The 21,571-nt window shown below is 37.1% G+C and overlaps 1 protein-coding gene across 1 annotated transcript in view; it reads right to left on the reverse strand.

The window, feature by feature from the left end:
- tpk1 (thiamin pyrophosphokinase 1) overlaps window positions 1–21,571 on the reverse strand; it is a 108,675-nt gene that overhangs the window by 80,193 nt on the left and 6,911 nt on the right. Inside the window, exon 3 of the mRNA XM_038286761.1 lies at window positions 2,796–2,870. Within this exon, the coding sequence (XP_038142689.1) occupies window positions 2,796–2,870 (75 nt within the window). The remainder of the gene's footprint in view (window positions 1–2,795; window positions 2,871–21,571) is intronic.

Raw genomic sequence — 21,571 nt, forward strand, 5'->3', positions numbered from 1 at the left:
CAAACGCAGCTACTGCTGGAGTTGGAAAAATTTAACTTTTGTTGCTCGACGCGCCACATGAACCAATCAGAGAAGCTCATCTGGGAGCTGGCGGGAAGAGAGACACATCCCTGATGATACAGATCACACCTCTAAAACAATTTATTAATGCCTAAATTAACTTAAAATGCCAAAATCTGCCGGCAAAACATGTTAACTTTTATTACCCTGGTGCCTGCAGTTTGGATTACGTACATGAAAACCGCCTTACAGCCGACACAGCAAACCGCAAAGAGACGACCGGGCCAGAGTTTGGTGTTGAATGGGATTCCCAGTGACAGCGCACCGCCAGTATATGGGGGTCTGAGCGGCTCCCACAGCGAAATAATATTTGAAGGCAGGATGATAATGTAGATGAAGTGACTGCACAGATTAAGGTTTCAGGTGGACTTTCTCTCTGAAAAACATATTAAAACTACTTTTTACCCACTGATCAGCAGCAAATATAGCTGCCATTGTTACAGCCAAAGAAAGGATAGGGTAGCTCTGCCCAACGTGCATCAGACCCACTTTTTCCACCGCACAGCCAGAGCAGCAAAGATGCTTCAGCCGCTCGTCAGAACTAAACTTGTACAAGCATCAAAAATAAAGCAGCACATGCGTTTTTGCTGCTCTTGATGCTTGCAGTGTGAACGTAGCGTAAGACCCCCTGTTGAAGACCTCAGCTTTAGGGATTTATTTAAAGCTAGCTGGCACAGTAAGGAAAGGGAGAACCAGTTGTGTGTTCTCATTACTGCCACACAGTGTTGCCAACTCTTCGGCTGTTGTCATTTTGTGAACAGAAAGAACAGTCAGTGAGATCCATGTGAGATCAAGCTAGTATTGAAATAACATCTGGAAATATGTATAAAAATTTATCGAAATGGTAAGGCTTGCATTCATTTCACGTTCTTGTAGCGTTTTGGCCTTATTGGCTTTTCTTATTACATAAAACATGAAATGTTTGGGTAAGGGTCTGTCTGACTTTGTCAAGTTAAGAGTTTTACCAATAACCTTTTCACAATTTAGGTAAGTTTGTTGTTTGATGGGCTTTTTGAGTAATGGGAAAGTATTCTGAAAAATTAACTGGGATTCTTATTACTCAGGTAATATAAATCCTGGATCTTTATATCCTTGGTCTTTCAGTGGGAAAGGGGCAATCATTGCAATATATTGTGCAATATACTTCTGTTGAAATGAAAATAATTATGTGCAATCACTGCTTATAAACTTTATCACCTGTATAACAATATATTCTTACAGTAGTATATAAATTTATTGTTGCTATCAATTGGAACAAACTGACAGGGGAAAAGTGAGGTAGAAAGCAAAATCATAAGAGTACAAAATGGAAAAGGGTGAAATATGACAGGTTTTAGTCGCTTACAACTTAAAAATGATCAACCAATTAACAGAAAGCAATCAAATGCAATATTATTGCAGTAAACACCATAACGCAAAGGTCAGACACAGGCTGTTTCTGTATCATGAACATGAGTACAGCTCTCGCAAAGTACCTTTTTGATAAGAAGGAAGTACGGACTCGGGGAGAATGGTAGCATGCATAACAAATCTGTGTCAATTGGAACAGAAGCATACACTAGAAACACGGCTCGTCTGGAGCTGCACTTCCTTTCCTGTTCGAAATAGTCCATAGATAATAAATTACTTTTTTTCTATGTAGTGGGGGAATAAGGATTAACACAGTCAGATAAACAAAAGTCAAATTAAAGTTTTGCACATGGCTAATGTCGAGAGAGGACTTCCGCTGACGGGCTAACGTTAGCCCTGGTTGTGGTAAGCATGTTCAGTTTTGCGTTCTTGTGAATTAGAACAGTGCTAAGGCTGAGGCTGATGATGTTTCACAAGCACATAGGAACGCACAAGTCCACATATTAAGAAATTGACAGACTTCTGTTTTCTTTTAACAAATAAAGAACAAAATGAAAATTACCCTACATACAGTAATCTTAGAACATAATAAGCACTTAAAAAAGGACATCAAATTTATTGTTATAAATCAGTATTTTGAACAAAAACATCCATTGGTTTTAAGAGCAAAAAAATTAATGTTCAGCAAGGAAATAAATAGGCCAAAGTGATAAAAGCAAAACAGCATTTATAAATTTAAAATTCTATGAATGTTCTTAGTTTTAGTTCATTCATTTTTTTCCCTAAAAAAGGTATTTTTTTCCAAGGGGAAAAGAATCATTAGGTTAACCTTGCACAGTCTATAATCTGACTTAAGAGCACTGTAGCATGCTGCATCGCTCTCACTCAGCTCAGTCGTTAAATTCTGTATAATTACCATTCATCTGAGGCATGTTCATACCAATTTGCAGATGTAACGAGCACCATATGGCTGTGATTGGGCTGCATTTAGATGGAGCAGCTAGAAGTATCACATGTCTGCAGTTTTACACTCAGCTTGTCCAACAGGTGTTTGACAAAAGATGGATCTCAAGGCAGCTAAAGATAATGAGCATTTTTTGTCGACAGCTCATTTTCAGTGTAACCTAAAGGCAGCTTTGTTCTTCTGCTTCGTGTCTTATAAAACAACAGCATAGGCAGCCAGAAAGTCAATATCAAGCACTTGGAACAAAATGGCATTAATTTAATCTTTAACACAGAGTTGGCTACACAGGCAGCTACACAGATTCTCACAAAAATATCAAGGGATTATATGCCTCTTCAAACTGATAAAGATAGGTCCGACTAACACACATTTTTAGACAGCTCTTTTTTCCATCTTTCTTTATGATTTATAGGTTACATACCTTTATTCCAGAGGATGTGTAGGTGGGCCTTATCAAGAGGCTGGTTCAGAATAATCAAACAAATCCTCTGTTTGCCTGAGGTAGAAAAACAGAGGAAAATAATCAGAGGCGTACAGTATAGATGACAGGGGAGCTTAATGTTGAGAAGGGGTATAAAAAACATAAACAAATACAGTCTTATTCTTTCATTAGATTTCTTATTAATAATTTACACAAAGGAGACTATTTGTGTCTCAATAAAAGTATAACATGAATATGGATCAAATAAAGAGTTTAAAATCTACCCTCACATGAGAGGTAAACAATGAATCAATAAAATAAGTATTTCAATCTTAGTCTTGACTTAGTTGAGTCCAAAATGTTTTCTATTTGATTTAACGGAGCAGCAGTCTGTTTCTTTTTAATATTCAGAGTTACCAAAATCACCTAATGCATAGCCAGCATTAGCAATAATCTTCAGTAACTACATCCCTTTTACTCTCCTTGACCATGGTCACAATTATCATCAAAGTCCTTATCATTTGTCAGAAAATAAGGTGAATCTGTGTGCACATCTGCTTACACACATTTAATCCGGTCTCATCTGAATACCCTGACCTTCGTCACGCACCAGCTGTGGTTACGTGACCGGGAAAAACACATTGAAAATTGTAATACAGGAGTTGTCATCCTCAGCTCTCTCTCTTATCGGTGTTCCACCTTGTTTCTTTGTCAGTCCCTGTCTCAAAGTGCAGAATTTCATAAACCTATTTATTCCCTGAACCCCCTCATCAATCTGGTCTTAGCTTCCATCTTGCTCTGCTCCCAATGCAAATCCCCTGACTAGTACTTTAGAATTGTAATCCATCTATCTGCAGGAGATGGGTAGGAAAAAAAAGCTTGCATTTATTGACAAAGTAAAAGAGGCGCTGTAAGGAGAAGCTTTAATGGACCAAGTATGAAAGCATAACCTTTTTTCACCTTGCCTTCATACTTTTCATTGCTTATTCAGTTATCTCTTCCATATGTCTACACTTAAGAGTGATTTCTTATCCATTTTTTAATTCAGCCTCAGTACTGAAGCCAAAATGCCGTATTTAAATGAAATCTGCATGCTACTTCATCAAAATTGTATCTACAGCTTTAGTCAGAAGTTTACATACCTAACACTCATCAAAGGCAAGAAAGTATTCGGGCAACATAAACTGGATATATTTATAGGACAAAATGTGCTGGAGAAACAATTTAAAATTTATCATTAATTTATCAACAGACATTGATGATGTCTGTTAAACCCTAATAATACCTGCCTGTTGCGTGTCGGAACTAATGTTTTCCCAAGTAGTTTATCTAATTTGGGACACTTCCTCTGTGGAGCAAAGTCTTTGATCTAAGAACCTAGTGTAATATATTGATAAGGCTGGAGCCATTGTTTTCTCCTCATCTGCAAAGGTGTATGATGTAATGATCTGATGATGTGGCAAAGTGGAGTTGTTTAAAATGCTTCTTTAACTGTGATTTAGGTCCGACTTCAATGAGATGTGAGCCCGGTTGGAAAGCGCTGCCTTCTGTAACTAAAAGCAATTTCTCTGGACTGATTAAGATTACAATTTCTGCCCAAATCCATTGTCATGTCTCACGGTTATTTAATACATATACATTATAAATGGTTATTTAAAGAGTTTGTCCTGAGTGATCTCTTCTAAGGAAAACAACCAGAGACAGAAAACTTCAAGGTGTAAACACAGAGCTTTCCTTCATAAAGGGTTAATTATGTCCATACATCATTATTACTAATCTTAAATGACTTTTTTTAAGTATTCAAGATCATTGGACATCATGAAAGAAGAGTTCATACAAATAGATTTAACCCTAAATCAGATTTAGGAGAAATTGCTACAATCCTTTATCCTCCTATTTCTAATCTTCTCTCTTATGTAAGAACAAATTTGTATCACTTGATGTAGGAGTCAATTTCATTATTTGACTATATTTGTATGCTATGTAGAAGCAATGATCCTATTAGGCTAAAACATTATATATTATGCAACTCTGCCATTACAAAATACATTTTTATTGGCTGATAACAGAACCATTAGTCAATACACCTGCAGCTGACATGTCAGGATCCAGGAGACGCTGGTTTAGTTTGTCAGTAAGCTCTATGTTCTGCTTCAGATTGTGAACTGCTCCCTAACGTCAGGTGTTTTCCCAGAGTCACTGAAAACAGCTGTGATCAAACCTCTGCTAAAAAAGGATAATCTAGACAAGACACAGATGAGCAGCTACAGGCCGATCTCCAATCTTCCATTTTTAAGTAAGATCATTGAAAAAGCAGTCTTTCACCAGCTAAATGACTTTTTAAGAGAAAACAACCGTCATGATTAGGGGTGGGTATTGCCAAAGAAGTCACGATTCGATTCGAATCACGATTCACAGGCCACGATGCGATTCTATCACGATGCATCACGATACTTGAATTATTGCGATGCATTGCAATATTTTCTCCTCCATGTTTTGTTTTTGAATGACTCGGCGCAGCATCCCGCAGCCGGAAATGCTTGTGACACAAGGCAAAGTGCGTCAACACATCCGCAGCGACATCTACTGGACTGGAAGTTGTGTTACACTTGTTTTTGGCTGATGTTCGCCAACCATTCATGCAATTTTATTTATGCATTTTTTTTAATTAATAATCGATACTTGGCGTCAAGAATCGATGCAGTAGATCACGAAAATTAGAATGACGATGCATCATCATGACGATTATTTTGCACACCCCTAGTCATGATGTCTTCCAATCAGGTTTTAGACAGCACCACAGCACTGAGACTGCTCTGACCAAAGTCACGAATGACATACAGGTGCTGGTCATAAAATTAGAATATCATGAAAAAGTAGATTGATTTCAGTAATTCCATTTAAAAAGTGAAACTTGTATATTATATTTATACATTACATACAAACTCATATATTTCAGATGTTTATTTTGTTTAATTTTGATGATTACAAATGACAACAAATGAAAATCTCAAATTCATCATATCAGAAAATTAGAATATTGTGAAAAGGTTCAAAATTGATGGCCCCTGGTGCCACACTCTAATCAGCTAATTAACTCAAACCACCTGCAAAAGCCTTTAAATGGTCTTTCAGTCTAGTTCTATAGGCTACACAATCATGGGGAAGACTGCTGACTTGACAGTTGTCCAAAAGACGACCATCGACACCTTGCACAAGGAGGGCAAGACACAAAAGGTCATCGCTAAAGAGGCTGGCTGTTCACAGAGCTCAGTGTCCAAGCACATTAATAGAGAGGCGAAGGGAAGGAAAAGATGTGGTCGAAAAAAGTGTACAAGCAAGAGAGATAACCGCACCCTGGAGAGGATTGTGAAACAAAACCCATTCAAAAATGTGGGGGAGATTCACAAAGAGTGGACTGCAGCTGGAGTGAGTGCTTCAAGAACCACCACACACAGACGTATGAAAGACATGGGTTTCTGCTGTCGCATTCCTTGTGTCAAGCCACTCTTGAACCACAGACAGCGTCAGAAGCGTCTTGCCTGGGCTAAAGAGAAACAGGACTGGACTGCTGGTGAGTGGTCCAAAGTCATGTTCTCTGATGAAAGTAAATTTTGCATTTCCTTTGGAAATCAAGGTCCCAGAGTCTGGAGGAAAAGAAGAGAGGCACTTCATCCACGTTGCTTGAAGTCCAGTGTAAAGTTTCCACAGTCAGTGATGGTTTGGGGTGCCATGTCATCTGCTGGTGTTGGTCCATTGTGTTTTCTGAGATCCAGGGTCAACGCAGCCACATACCAGGAAGTTTTAGAGCACTTCATGCTTCCTGCAGCTGACCAACTTTTTGGAGATGCAGATTTCATTTTCCAACAGGACTTGGCACCTGCACACAGTGCCAAAGCTACCAGTACCTGGTTGAAGGACCATGGTATCCCTGTTCTTAATTGGCCAGCAAACTCTCCTGACCTTAACCCCATAGAAAATCTATGGGGTATTGTGAAGAAGAAGATGCAATACACCAGACCCAACAATTCAGAAGAGCTAAAAGCCACTATTAGAGCAACCTGGGCTATCATAACACCTGAGCAGTGCCACAGACTGCTCGACTCCATGCCACGCCGCATTGCTGCAGTAATACAGGCCAAAGGAGGCCCAACTAAATACTGAGTGCTGTACATGCTCATACTTTTCATGTTCATACTTTTCAGTTGGCCAACATTTCTATAAATCCTTTGTTTTTATTGGTCTTCAGTAATATTCTAATTTTCTGATATGATGAATTAGAGATTTTCATTTGTTGTCATTTGTAATCATCAAAATTAAACAAAATAAACATCTGAAATATATGAGTTTGTATGTAATGTATGAATATAATATACAAGTTTCACTTTTTAAATGGAATTACTGAAATCAATCTACTTTTTCATGATATTCTAATTTTATGACCAGCACCTGTATGTCTGAATACTGACACTGGTAAAATGTCAGTGTTGGTTTTACTGGATCTCAGCGCTGCTTTTGATACCGTTGACCACATTATATTACTCCAACGACTGGAGAAGTGGGTGGGCCTCTCTAGTTCTGTACTAAACTGGTTCAAAACATACTTGGAGAACAGGAAGTACTTTGTGTCAGTAGGCAATTTTACATCTGAGCAGACAAAATTGACCTGTGGAGTTCCCCAGGGCTCTATCCTGGGGCCTCTTCTGTTTAACATCTACATGCTCCCACTGGCTCATGTTATAAAGAACAACAATATGAGTTACCATAGCTACGCAGATGACACACAGCTATATATTACAGTATCACCAGGAGACCGGGGCCCTGTACAGGCTCTTGGTAAATGTATTGATGAGATTAATGACTGGATGTGCCTCAACTTTCTTCAGCTGAACAAAAACAAAACTGAGGTGATTGTTTTTGGAGCTAAAGAGAAACGAGAGCAGGTTGTTACAGAACTTCAGTTACACCTAAAAACCACCAATCAGGCCAGAAATCTGGGTGTAGTGATGAACTCAGACTTAAACTTTGAAAAACACATCAAAGCGATCACTAAATCAGCCTACTATCACCTGAAGAACATCTCAAGGATAAAAGATCTGATGTCTCAGGAAAATCTGGAAAAACTAGTCCATGCATTCATCTTCAGTCGGCTTGACTACTGTAACAGCATCTTTACTGGTCTACCTAAAAAATCAGTTAAACAGCTGCAGCTCATTCAGAACTCTGCTGCTCGAGTTCTCACAAAGACCAGAAAAGTGGACCACATTAGTCCAGTTCTCAGGTCTTTACACTGGCTGCCGGTCCATCAGAGAATAGACTTTAAAGTTCTGTTGCTGGTCTATAAAGCTCTGCATGGTTTAGGCCCAAAATACATCAGTGACCTCTTGACCCAGTATGAACATACTAGACCCCTCAGGTCATCCGGATCCGGCCTTTTATCAGTTCGCAGAGTCAGAACCAGACATGGAGAGGCTGCGTTCAGCTTCTATGCTCCACATGTCTGGAACAAACTCCCAGAAAGTCTTAGGTTAGCTGAAACACTTAGTTTATTTAAATCCAGGCTGAAGACCCACCTGTTCTCAGCTGCATTTACGTAGATTTTATTCAAAAGTTAAAATTCGCCCGTCTCTGTATTCTCTCTTTTTAATTTTTATATGTTTTTAATTTTGAATCACGCTTTTAATTGTTTTTAATTGTTTTCTTTCCCTTTTGCTTATAATGTTTTATGTAAAGCACTTTGAATTGTTCTGTACATGATGTGTGCTATACAAATAAACTTTCCTTGTCTTGCCTTGCCTATGTGAGATCAAGCTTCTATTGAAATTACATCTGGAACAGAAAATGGATAAAAAGTTCAGAAAGAGGTTCAGCAACATGTTGCTAAATTAAAGTGCAAGGATCCACAGTTCAGGTAGGGGAATCTGTCCACAGGACAGCTATTGGTTGATCACGGCACAAATCGGGTATTTTATGGAAGAGTAGCAAATAGAAAGATGGTGTTATAGGAAAATATCAGAATTCTCTCTTGCAGTTCAACAGAAGCTATGTTGTCACAAATGCTCTCCACTTAATCTGGCTGAGCTTGAGCTGTTTGGTAATGAAGAAGACGTCACCACCAGGGTGGTGGGCCTCATCAGAGAAGACCAACGACCAGGACTACAGACAGGAGGTGGAAATCAGCCCAACCACGCTCCAGTGCTCATCAACAGCTCAGTTGTAGAGGTGGTCAGCAGCACCACATTCCTGGGGGTGCACATCACAGACATCCTCACCTGAAATGTAAACACCACCTCACTAGTCAAAAGGGCACAAAAGTGCATGTACTTCCTGCGGAGGATGAGGAGAGCCCCCAGCCCCCCCCTAACTTCGGGACCTTCTACAAAAGCACCATAGGGAGCGTTCTGACCAGCTATCTCACTGTGTGGTGTGGAGGCTCCAGCGCTGCGGACTGGAATAAGTAGAAGAGAGCAGAGAAGATCATTGTGTCCCAAGCTGTAACATCATAAATGATCCCTCACACCCCCACCATTGACTGTTCTCCCTACTGCCCTCTGGGAAGAGGCTTTGCGTTATTCATTGCGGGGCCTGCAGATTCAGAAACAGCTTCTTCCCCACCGCCGAATGTTGAAAACACTCTAAATCATGTCAGACTGCATCAAACTGACCATATCAATGCATTTTTTGCACAATTTTACTTCCACAATGTTTACATTCCATCACTGCTGCACTTTAAGAAAACAGAAAAGTTATGAGAGCTTGACAAAACACATTTTTGCTTTGTATTACAATACATGTTGTCTAAGTCTAAGTCTCTAAGTCTAAGAATGAGCAAAAATGTAATTTACTAGATGACAGCAAAACTGGTGGAGAAGTACCCTATGAAAGTTGCAACTGTAACCACACCAAAAGGTGGTTCCACAAAGTATTGACTCAGGGAGGCTAAAAACATTTACCACAGAGCTTTTAATTTTCTTATTTTGAAAAAGGAATTATTTGTGGGTAGTAGCCATAGCTGTAAGGTGACAATAGTTCAAGGTGTGTTAATTCTTTTTTAAGCTGCTGTGTATTTATCTGAAGAATGTTTTTACACACACACACACACACAGCTCCAAAGCTCCAATTCTAAAAAAATAAATAAAAATAAAACACCCTCATTTAGTCGTAAACCCTCAAAGGCAAAGAATTCATCTAGACTTGGCTGACAAGAATAAAAAAAACAAACAAACATACTTTTTGACTTTGTTGCAAAGGTGAGCTTAATATTGTTATAAAGTTCACATCTCTGGAAGGTCACTTCAGATATGAAAGTCAGCTTCAAACTAGAATGGTAAAAGAAAGGGAATAAAAAAGTAGGATATAAAGGTATAGGAAAAGAAAGGAGGACAAAGGGAGGGGTAGGTAAGAAAGAGAGGAAGGAGGAGCACATTTGTCAATCTTGTCTCCTAATTGGCTCCAAGTGTACAGAGAACAAAAGACAAACTCAACCAACCGTGACTTTTCAGATAACCCTTTGTCACATATGCATTCGCCTCCCATACAGACACTAGCACCCACACAAGAAAAATGTGTGGCCTTTAAGACTCTCTTCAAAGAAATGTCACCTTGAGATCCTTTAAAAGTGCCAAACAGCATAACTAATACAAAAAAATAAATAAAAATACACAAAACAAAGCAAAGAACACGCGCAGCAATACATATTGGAGCAATAAATAAGAACGTGTATGTTCAGGAATTACTGCTTAACAAGATTAAATAATATAGCCTCTTACAGTTCAGGCATGCAAGAGTTCATGGAAAGACAACATTTTCTTCATGGCATTGAAACCGCTTGACCATGAAAAGGCAGAGCTCTCACTGCCTTTTCTGGGTCAAAGCTCAAACTGAAGGAATGTTTAGGTGTGGAAATGACCAATAACACTGGTACCACATCAGGAAGTGAGCACGTTTGATCGATTAACCGGTCAACCTAAAAGTTTCTAAATAAAAAAAAAATTAACTTTTTTTTTTTTTCCACCAGACCCGAGTTGCTGACATTTTATTGCTGTTATAAGTACAAAAATAATACCTGTGGCTTTAGTTTTTGACAGGACCAATAACTTAGTTTGGGGATGATGTTTTTGTTAAATTAGATGTTTTACAGTGAGTATACTACTTAGCTACGGTTATGTAAGATGCATCATCTATGACTGATCAAGTCAGGGGCTTAAACAATCTAGTAAGTGAGTCATTCAAATTTAGAGTTAATGTTCCTTGATGCTGCATCAGTACAAAACATGTTAATGTAAAGACATGCATGCAGAAAACTCTGACACAATAAACTGATTAATTAGGTGTCATACATACATGTGCCCTGCCAGTGTTTATAAGACCCTATGAACACAATAAGAAAGGTGACTATATATCTTTATTTAAGAGTATGTGTGATAAACCAATATTTACTACATAAAAATGATATCAGGGTGAAGGGAATTTAAGTCTCATTGTCAATATATCATATCCTTCCACACAAAATATATTCTACTTATTTAGAATGAGCAGCCCAACATTTTACCTTCCAACAAACAGAACAGATTTTTCCTAACAAATTAGTTCATGAATATTTGTATAATTACCATAGAACATAACAAATAACAAGAAATACATAGTCTTGAAATTTGTATAAGTTCAATCTTAATATGTCTAACATTTTTATATATGTTTCATATTTCAGTCTCACACTTTAATGTCTGTATATATATTTTTTTATCGTCTATGTCTAAAGTATATCCTTGTCTGTATTTTAAAGTATGTCTATGTCTGCATGGGAAAGTAAGAAATGTAATTTGAATTCTTTATATGACCAGCGCATGTAAAGCAATTGACAATAAAGCCGACTTGACATGATCTAAAAAAATAAAACTAATACTAATATTATGTTTGAAAAATAAGCATTTTACTTAAGATTCAGGAGTTAAAGCCTTTTTAGATTGGAGCAACTAGTTTAGCTTAACTGCTTTAAACAATTTTTGAGAATAAAAAGGGTTAAATCAATTTTGAAATCAACCAGTTGCTGTATACATTCCTAATTTTCCACATGTACAAGGCTAACTATAAACCATCTTTGTCTCTTAGCTTTTGCATGACAGCATTACATGCATTACCTAATAACTGACATTTATTAATAAATAAAACTTGCAGATGGTCACCTGGTTTTATTTTTCCTTCTATTTTATTGTTGAATTAATGTAAAGCACTTTGAATTGTCTTTGTACTAAACTGTGCTATATAAATAAACTTGCTTTGTCTATATATTTGTGAATTCCAGAAAGATTGACAATAATAATAAAAAAGGAAGAACTGTAATCAAAAATTCCCAAACTGCAAAAAACCCTCAAATCAGAACCACCCCACCTTTGTTGTTCTTCTTCTTACTTATATTTCTAAAGGTTTGTTTTAAAAAAAATCTTCTAGGTCTGACTATTAGAAACTATAGAAATTAACTTAATGTAAATGAGAGTACAGCAGAAAACTAGCACCCATTTGCCTTACTGAGAAATATTACAAAAATAACACGACTATAAATGATATTTATGCAACCGTAGCTGAGATAAAATTGTTCATTAAAACTTGAATGACTGAAGAAATTAACTGAGTTGCATTGATTGACACACTGCAATGCATTGAAAACTAGTTCGACACAGAAAATGTTGAACTAGCTTGGGTGGAGATAGGAAAAAAAACTGACTTAAGATATTCTATTTATTTAAGAACAACCTAGGATCTAAGTAGGAACGGAGCTGGTTTATTGTTGTTTTCTGCAAACTAAAACAGACATAGAGATGGACGAACAGACCATTATCATAATGATGTGCATTTCTCAACAAAAACACTACTGCTGAGCAAAAAAATAAATGCCTGGGTTAGAAAAGCATGTGGAGAAACTGCATTTGCATAGCAATAATGTTATACATAACTGTTTGACCTTTCTGTTTCTTTCAGCTGTGTTTATAATAAGCGTCATCCGCTAGTCTAACATCTGATTCATAGTCATATGCAGTGAAAGTGTCCCATTTAGCAAGACAGTTTGTAGATTTAAAGGCCTGCAAAAAATGTTAAAATGATTTTCATGTTTTAGGACATATTATGTTCCAATATAAAGAATGTTACAACACAGTAAAAGAACAAAAGCCGACAGAATCAATAAACATAATACAGTGAGCAAAATAAGTATTTGAACACCCTGCTATTTTGCAAATTCTGCCACTTAGAAATCATGGTGAGTTTGGAAATTGTCAATGTAGGTGCATGTCTGATGTAAGAAAAAATAAAAACAACAGAAATCACAGTATATGATTTTTTTTAATATTTATTTGTATGACACAGCTGCAAATACATATTTGATCACCTGATAAAATCAAAGTTAAGATTTTGTAAAGCAGCCTTTGTTTGCAATTACAGAGATCAAACACTTCTTGTAGTTTCTCACCAGGTTTGCACACATTGCAGGAGGGATTTTGGCCCACTCCTCCGAACAGATCTTCTCTAGATCAGTCAGATTTATGGGCTGTCACTGAGAACTAACTGCTCAAACAGATGCATCTAATTCAGGATAATAAATGGAGTAGAGGTGGACATTTTGAAGGCAGACGAACAGGTCTCTGAGGGTCAGACAGCTGTATCATACAAATAAAGAGTTAAAAAATCATACATTGTGATTTCTGGATTTCTTTTTTAGATTATGTCCCTCAAAGTCGACATGCACCTACAATGACTATTTCAGACCCCTCCGTCTTAAAATTCCTTCTTTGTCTTATTAAACCATCTCCAACCAGTGAAACTTTGTTAAATGCTTCCTTTTCTATTTCTTCTTCTTGCATCCCCAAAGATCTGCTATGATGCTTGTGAAATAAACAACAGATTTCTTTATTCAAACATAAAAAAAAAAAACTTCGTGAGAACAATATTTGTTTCTACGTTGCACTAGATCAAAATAACACCTGACAATCTTTTAGGATGGTGAAGTAGTGCAAAGCAAATAAATAAATAAATAAAATGACAATAATGCTGGAATGGAGACAAAGCGATGTGAAGAGTGTTCTCTTAACCCCTGAGTGCTGGGTCTAAAAACAGCTTTAGTATCAGGAAAAAAAAAGAATACCAGCATGGAAACAAAATAAGTTATAGGTGTATGGTTTCTCGATTCACACAACCTCTCGCAATGCTTTGAAAGCGTAACTGCACACACTGGGGATTTTAAAATACAGACATCCAGAGGCTGCTTTTATATTCTCCTCTGAGAGTCTAGATAAGCACTTCCTGAAAGAAGGAAACGCGAGGAAGCCCTAGAAGTTCCTCCTAAATTGATCTAATGGGAAAAAAGAGATTTTACAATACAGTTGAAAAGGGGAACAGTATTTTAATAATGCAAAGAAATGAAAACATCTTTCATGTTTGATAGCAAACAAGAACAACCACTTCAGATAAATATTTTCACTCCAAAAATTCCACCTTCTAAGCAATACCAATAGCTTCTTTCTAGAAGTGCATGTATCTCAATATCAACACTGTGTCAACGATTTGCGATCTGAATGTAAAAAGCAAATCCAAGGTCAATCCTGTTTGGCACAAATTAGACATATGAAAAAATTTGTAAGTATATTATTCAAACTGACACTCGTCTCACATTGCACATTTATTTTTTTCCCCATTTTGAAAAAAAGGGAGAAAAAGCTCATTACTTGATAACATTGCACCAAAAAAAAAAAGAGGGTGTGCAAAGAGAGACAGATGGAACAGAGGAAAGTGAGTAACTAATTAATTCAAACACATGTTGCTCAAAGAAATTTCTTCTGAGCAGCACTCTCGCTTTAATATGCAATGTGCCAAAGCAGGAGTCACAGTAGTATTACAGTGGGGACTGGTTGGAAATGGACGGTTTCCTGCGTGATTCCTGTGTGATTCCCACGTGAATCACGTTGTATTTCCTGAGGCCAGTTTTTTTATTTCAAAAAGAACTGCAATGTACCCGGACAACCACCAGGTGGCGCTTGGGACCTCTGCCGTGCTGAGGGTGACGTTTGTGGGCCTGCAGTCAACTGAAAAGCAGGTTTATTGGGGATCTTGGTGTGATACTGTGCTATTTTATTTTGTTTTTGATTAAAATAAAGTTAATGAATTAATTTAACATAAGATTATGCAGTCAAGTGACTGCATAATCTTATTTTATGAAAATGGTTGCGTAGTTATAGATACACCTCCGATCTTATCTGAGAACTGTTATTTCTATTTATCTGCATCGCTATTATTTAATGAAAAATAAAATTAATTAAGTTGGAGCCGGGGATACGGACTGTAGCGCAACCAGAGAAAGGCGACAGAGACAGTGCTGCGGCTGGTGATGTTGAAATTAAAATCATATCCAAAGTTGATTCCTCATTAAGATAAGCCAAAGTTATTCAAAAGGGTATGTAAGAAAATATATTTTCTTTAGTTTTGTAAAATATAAGTGCCGTTGAAAGCTTTGTTTTTTGTGTGTTACTTTCTTGCCGTGCAATACGTGACACCCCTCCCAGTCTGGTCAACTAGCAGACTGGGAGGGATGTCACGTGTTGCGAACTTATAGCGCAGTGGTTAAGCTGAGTGGTGTGTAGACTAACAGCTTGTGGGTTCAATCCCAACTGTGGCCGAGTTGTCTTAAATGTTTTTTTTTTTTTTTTTTTTTATAAAGCATCTTAATGCACCTTTTTCCTCCCTGTTTGCACCTCCAGTAACTTCTATGCCAATATGTGACGAGTGAATTTCTCCGCTGTGAGATCAATAAAGCTCATCTAATCACATCTACTCCAATCTAAATAAATAAATAAATATACACATGTTCAATAAATAAATAAGCATTCAATTAATTACCCCCAATAAATGGTGAAATGATATGTTCTCATAATAAATCATTTATTTAAAAAATGCTGTTATGTTCCTTTTTTTTTAAAATTCCTTTTAAAATGCTTAACTATTTTTTTTCTTTTATTTTCTTTCAAAAAATCACTAGATTTTAAAAACACTCATAGGTTTTGAAAGGTATTATATATATATAGAAACTAAAACGCTCGGATCTTTCTGTCATTTTGTGTGCGTGTGAAGCATCTGCAATGTTTCGTTAAATATTCAAATAAATAAGATGGACTTTAAACTAGCAGACACGTTTGGATTTTGCCATTTAATTTTTTTATTTAATTTTAAAAACGAAAGAAATGGAAATGGGGTTTGACGAAAACCAGAAATATGGTCTGCCTGCATTCATGAACAACTTATGTTTGTGAGACCCCCTACCCCTCAGGACCCCCGCCTAATCAGTGCAAAAAATAACGACAAATGGCTTTAGCAGGTTATTCAGAGTTGACGCGGTACTTTGCAGACAACTTACTCTCTTGTTCTCTGACAATAGAATTCAACCACCACCATTTACAGAGACCCCCTCCCCCTCACAGCTCAACTTTGTGGTTTCAACACTGCAGCGAAAGTTTCCTGATATGGGGAAGAGTGACTTGAAGGACTGCATTGATAAGATCAACGAATTTCTCCGTACAACACGCAAATCATCCCAACGACTCTCAATGTAAACCTGTTCAGTATTCATCACAATAAACACATTTTCTCTCATGCTCTTTTCCCACTTTGTGTTGTTTTAAAATCTAATCTGAAATATAGAAATAGAAATTATAGAAACAAAATGTTTCACAGCAGTTTTTTCAGGAACAGAATCAGGTTTATTGACATTGTCAGAGAAGGAGTTCACAAACTAGGGATTTTTTTATGGTACAATCGTGCAAGATGACACATATAAGGGTAAATAGAATTATAAAAATATCTAAACACTGTGGCAATATATAAGCAATATCTATACCGTATATCCAGGTCTGGGACGGATTTTAGCAGGGGCTTACCGGGGCTGCAGCCCGGGGCCCCAGGCATTCCCGTAGGATTTATATTTTTGTGAATGGATAGCGTTAGAATTTACCGTATTTTCACGACTATAAGCGCACATAAACGTCTTTTTATCCCTTGAAATGTGCGATGCTCCCTTTGGTAAGGAGACCAGGTGGGGGTTTTTTCCACTCATCAACATCGCTGTTGATGCAGAAGCAGCGAGTTTACATGCAAAGTCAGCTCCTCTTTTTATACAGGCTCATGCGTGAATGTCCAACGAATAACTCCAATTGTTGTTTCAAAAATAGAAAACCTGGTTACATTCTAACTTTCATTACTTTATAAAAAAAAACTGTTGATGCAGAGGCAGCGAGTTCTGCGGTTCTAATCTGATTGTTTGCGTCCCATCAGCGCCAGGTTATTTGTGTGTTTTGGTGAGACGTTTCCTAGCTTTCTTTAGTCTGTCTGCTTCCCTGATTATGACCAGTTTTTTGTCCTGTGGATCAGCAGTCAACTGAAAAGCAGGTTTATTGGGGATCTTGGTGTGATATTGTTCAATTTTATTAATTTTATTTTTAAACTCGCTGCTTCTGCGGTAAGCCCCTGCTAAAATCCGTCCCAGACCTGGATATACGGTATAGATATTGCTTATATATTGCCACAGTGTTTAGATATTTTTATAATTCTATTTACCCTTATATGTGTCATCTTGCACGATTGTACCATAAAAAAATCCCTAGTTTGTGAACTCCTTCTCTGACAATGTCAATAAACCTGATTCTGTTCCTGAAAAAACTGCTGTGAAACATTTTGTTTCTATAATTTCTATTTCTATATTTCAGATTAGATTTTAAAACAACACAAAGTGGGAAAAGAGCATGAGAGAAAATGTGTTTATTGTGATGAATACTGAACAGGTTTACATTGAGAGTCGTTGGGATGATTTGCGTGTTGTACGGAGAAATTCGTTGATCTTATCAATGCAGTCCTTCAAGTCACTCTTCCCCATATCAGGAAACTTTCGCTGCAGTGTTGAAACCACAAAGTTGAGCTGTGAGGGGGAGGGGGTCTCTGTAAATGGTGGTGGTTGAATTCTATTGTCAGAGAACAAGAGAGTAAGTTGTCTGCAAAGTACCGCGTCAACTCTGAATAACCTGCTAAAGCCATTTGTCGTTATTTTTTGCACTGATTAGGCGGGGGTCCTGAGGGGTAGGGGGTCTCACAAACATAAGTTGTTCATGAATGCAGGCAGACCATATTTCTGGTTTTCGTCAAACCCCATTTCCATTTCTTTCGTTTTTAAAATTAAATAAAAAAATTAAATGGCAAAATCCAAACGTGTCTGCTAGTTTAAAGTCCATCTTATTTATTTGAATATTTAACGAAACATTGCAGATGCTTCACACGCACACAAAATGACAGAAAGATCCGAGCGTTTTAGTTTCTATATATATATAATACCTTTCAAAACCTATGAGTGTTTTTAAAATCTAGTGATTTTTTGAAAGAAAATAAAAGAATAAAAATAGTTAAGCATTTTAAAAGGAATTTAAAAAAAAAGGAACATAACAGCATTTTTTAAATAAATGATTTATTATGAGAACATATCATTTCACCATTTATTGGGGGTAATTAATTGAATGCTTATTTATTTATTGAACATGTGTATATTTATTTATTTATTTAGATTGGAGTAGATGTGATTAGATGAGCTTTATTGATCTCACAGCGGAGAAATTCACTCGTCACATATTGGCATAGAAGTTACTGGAGGTGCAAACAGGGAGGAAAAAGGTGCATTAAGATGCTTTATAAAAAAAAAAAAAAAAAAAAAACATTTAAGGCAACTCGGCCACAGTTGGGATTGAACCCACAAGCTGTTAGTCTACACACCACTCAGCTTAACCACTGCGCTATAAGTTCGCAACACGTGACATCCCTCCCAGTCTGCTAGTTGACCAGACTGGGAGGGGTGTCACGTATTGCACGGCAAGAAAGTAACACACAAAAACAAAGCTTTCAACGGCACTTATATTTTACAAAACTAAAGAAAATATATTTTCTTACATACCCTTTTGAATAACTTTGGCTTATCTTAATGAGGAATCAACTTTGGATATGATTTTAATTTCAACATCACCAGCCGCAGCACTGTCTCTGTCGCCTTTCTCTGGTTGCGCTACAGTCCGTATCCCCGGCTCCAACTTAATTAATTTTATTTTTCATTAAATAATAGCGATGCAGATAAATAGAAATAACAGTTCTCAGATAAGATCGGAGGTGTATCTATAACTACTATCAATCTATCTATAAATATTTTCATGAAATAAGATTATGCAGTCCCAATGTTAAATTAATTCATTAACTTTATTTTAATCAAAAACAAAATAAAATAGAACAATATCACACCAAGATCCCCAATAAACCTGCTTTTCAGTTGACTGCAGGCCCACAAACGTACAGACACGGTGTCTCTGACTAAAGGAGCTGGTCAGCTCCTCTTTTTATACAGGCTCATGCGTGAATGTCCAACGAATAACTCCAATTGTTGTTTCAAAAATAGAAAACCTGGTTTCATTACTTTACATTCTAACTTTCATTACTTTATAAAAAAAGCGATAATAATTATAATAAAAAAAAAAAAAAAAACATTTAAAGCAACTCGGCCACAGCTGGGATTGAACCCACAGTCTATTGAACCAAAGACCACTCAGCTTAACCTCTGCGCTATAAACTCACAACCCGTGACACCCCTTCCAGTCTGCTACTCGACCTATGTAATTCTGACTCATGGGACGCCGAAATGGAGTCAGACTGCCACCTAGTGGCTATAGTAGTCACATGTTTTTCACACAATACGTGAAACACGCGGAGCGTGAGTGAAGTGTCCATTTCCAATCAGCGCCCACTGTAAGTGGCATCTTTTTATTTGAAGCATCCAAATTGTTCCAACATCCAAAAACATCAGCTTCAATTGTGACCTTAACAATAAAAAGGCTTCGCTTTAATAGTGTTTACCCCGGTTAATTATTCTGTACAGAGTAACACCTACTAAATCAATTACATCTTACAGTCTTTTGTAGGATTATCATCAGCAGGTTAAATTTTAGCTTTGCAATATCTTTGCACTCGTGCATCTCCTGTAACCTTCGGGTAAAACTTAACAGTTACTTATAGATTTAGTCTGGACAGGCAATTTCAAAACTTTGTTTCTCCCCAAGAAGTAAGACATTTATGGATTAGGATGCTTATTTGGACCCACTGCAACACTAAATAGTAAATCAATCTTCAAATTTTCTAGTAGAGACCTGAAGGTTTGGATGAGAACTGGAAGCTACTTGAAATGGTTTTGGATTTTCTATCTATACTAAGAAATACCACAGATTACAAAAAAAATTCAATTTGATGCTACAAAAACCCAGTTTAACTTTAGGAATGGTCCTTAACTCAAAACCAAAATGCATATATTAAGACAATAGCGATGATTAGAACACAAACAGCCTTTGTAAAAAAAAATCCTGGAGCTTCTTCATTGTACCTTTAGGCCTTACGGTGACTTCATTGACCAGCTGACATGACACCAAGTGCAAGATCGCTCCACCAATAGGGAAATGCATGTTAGCAAAAACAAAAGGTAGAATCGTTTAAACAGATATTTATAAAAGCACAGGTTACTTAAGGCACTTAATGAGGCTTTTTGCCTGATGAGTAAACCTTCAGGCAGGCAACAGGCAAAATAGTTCTGCACCAAGTCAATAAAGTTATTTTAAAGCAGCAACCGGCAACTTAATGATAAAGCCCACACTTTGGGACAGAATGAGCTACTCAGTAAGCTAGCTGTGAGTGAATTTGTTTCCAACTAGGGCTGGGTATTTTCTCCAAAGTCCTGAATTGAATCGATTTTGATTCTTACAGTTCTAAATCGATAAATTTTCGATTCTATTTGTTTTTACAATAATGAAAGTGGTTCAACTGTGTTTCAAAATACTCATGTGTTTTATTTTTTCCTGTCATATTAAACACCAAGTGCAAACAGTTTAAACTTGAGATGTGAACAAAACATGCAAACTTGGTTGTGAAAAGGGAAAAAGTGAAGCCTCACTTGAGCAAGCAGACGTGACACAGTGGAGACACAGCAGACATGCATGAGCTGTATTATCTTCACTGTACAAACCATATGTGCAGCGTTGTCTGTAACAACTACAGGGTGTTTGCTGGTCAGCCCCCATTTGTTAATGTCTTCAGTCAACCTATTTGCTGTATTTGCAGCTGTCTTGCTTGAAGTCATCTTGACAGCATCTTTCCTGCTCATTTGAATGTGAACGTCACACGCGTCACTATAAAATGAATTGATCTCATTTCCTAGACATCGATTTTGCAAAAATGTAAAGGAATCGATTCAAAATCGATTAAATCGTTTTTTTTTTACCAGCCCTATTTCCGACACCTTTTAGTTAGTTAGTTCAACCCCTAACTCAATGCTCTCTTTGCTTTTTCTCTTCACAGTACCTTCATCTGATCTGTTCCTGTTTGGCTGTGACACCATCCTGCAGAGAAATATCAGCTGGGCTGCTACCATCAACACCTTTGAAAAGCAGGTGAGTGAATATAAAACATAAACAAAAGGGTGAAAAAATGAATCACATGCATAATCAGGCTTTGCATTAAGATACAAAGTTGATGCCAGCAAATTCCCCGTAAAACAGTTTATCACCACCTGCATTCTTAACTAATTAAGTAACAGAAGCTTTTTCCATGTTAAACGTAAGCAGCGAACAATATAAATATGACAACACAAAGAATTGCTGTTAGCTTGGTATAGATGAAAAACTAGTAGCTCTTGTTCAGCGACTTGTGAACAAGTAGTTCACAAG

Source organism: Cyprinodon tularosa, unplaced genomic scaffold (assembly GCF_016077235.1).
Source record: "Cyprinodon tularosa strain WSP-4 unplaced genomic scaffold, ASM1607723v1 ctg23, whole genome shotgun sequence".
NCBI lineage: Eukaryota > Metazoa > Chordata > Actinopteri > Cyprinodontiformes > Cyprinodontidae > Cyprinodon > Cyprinodon tularosa.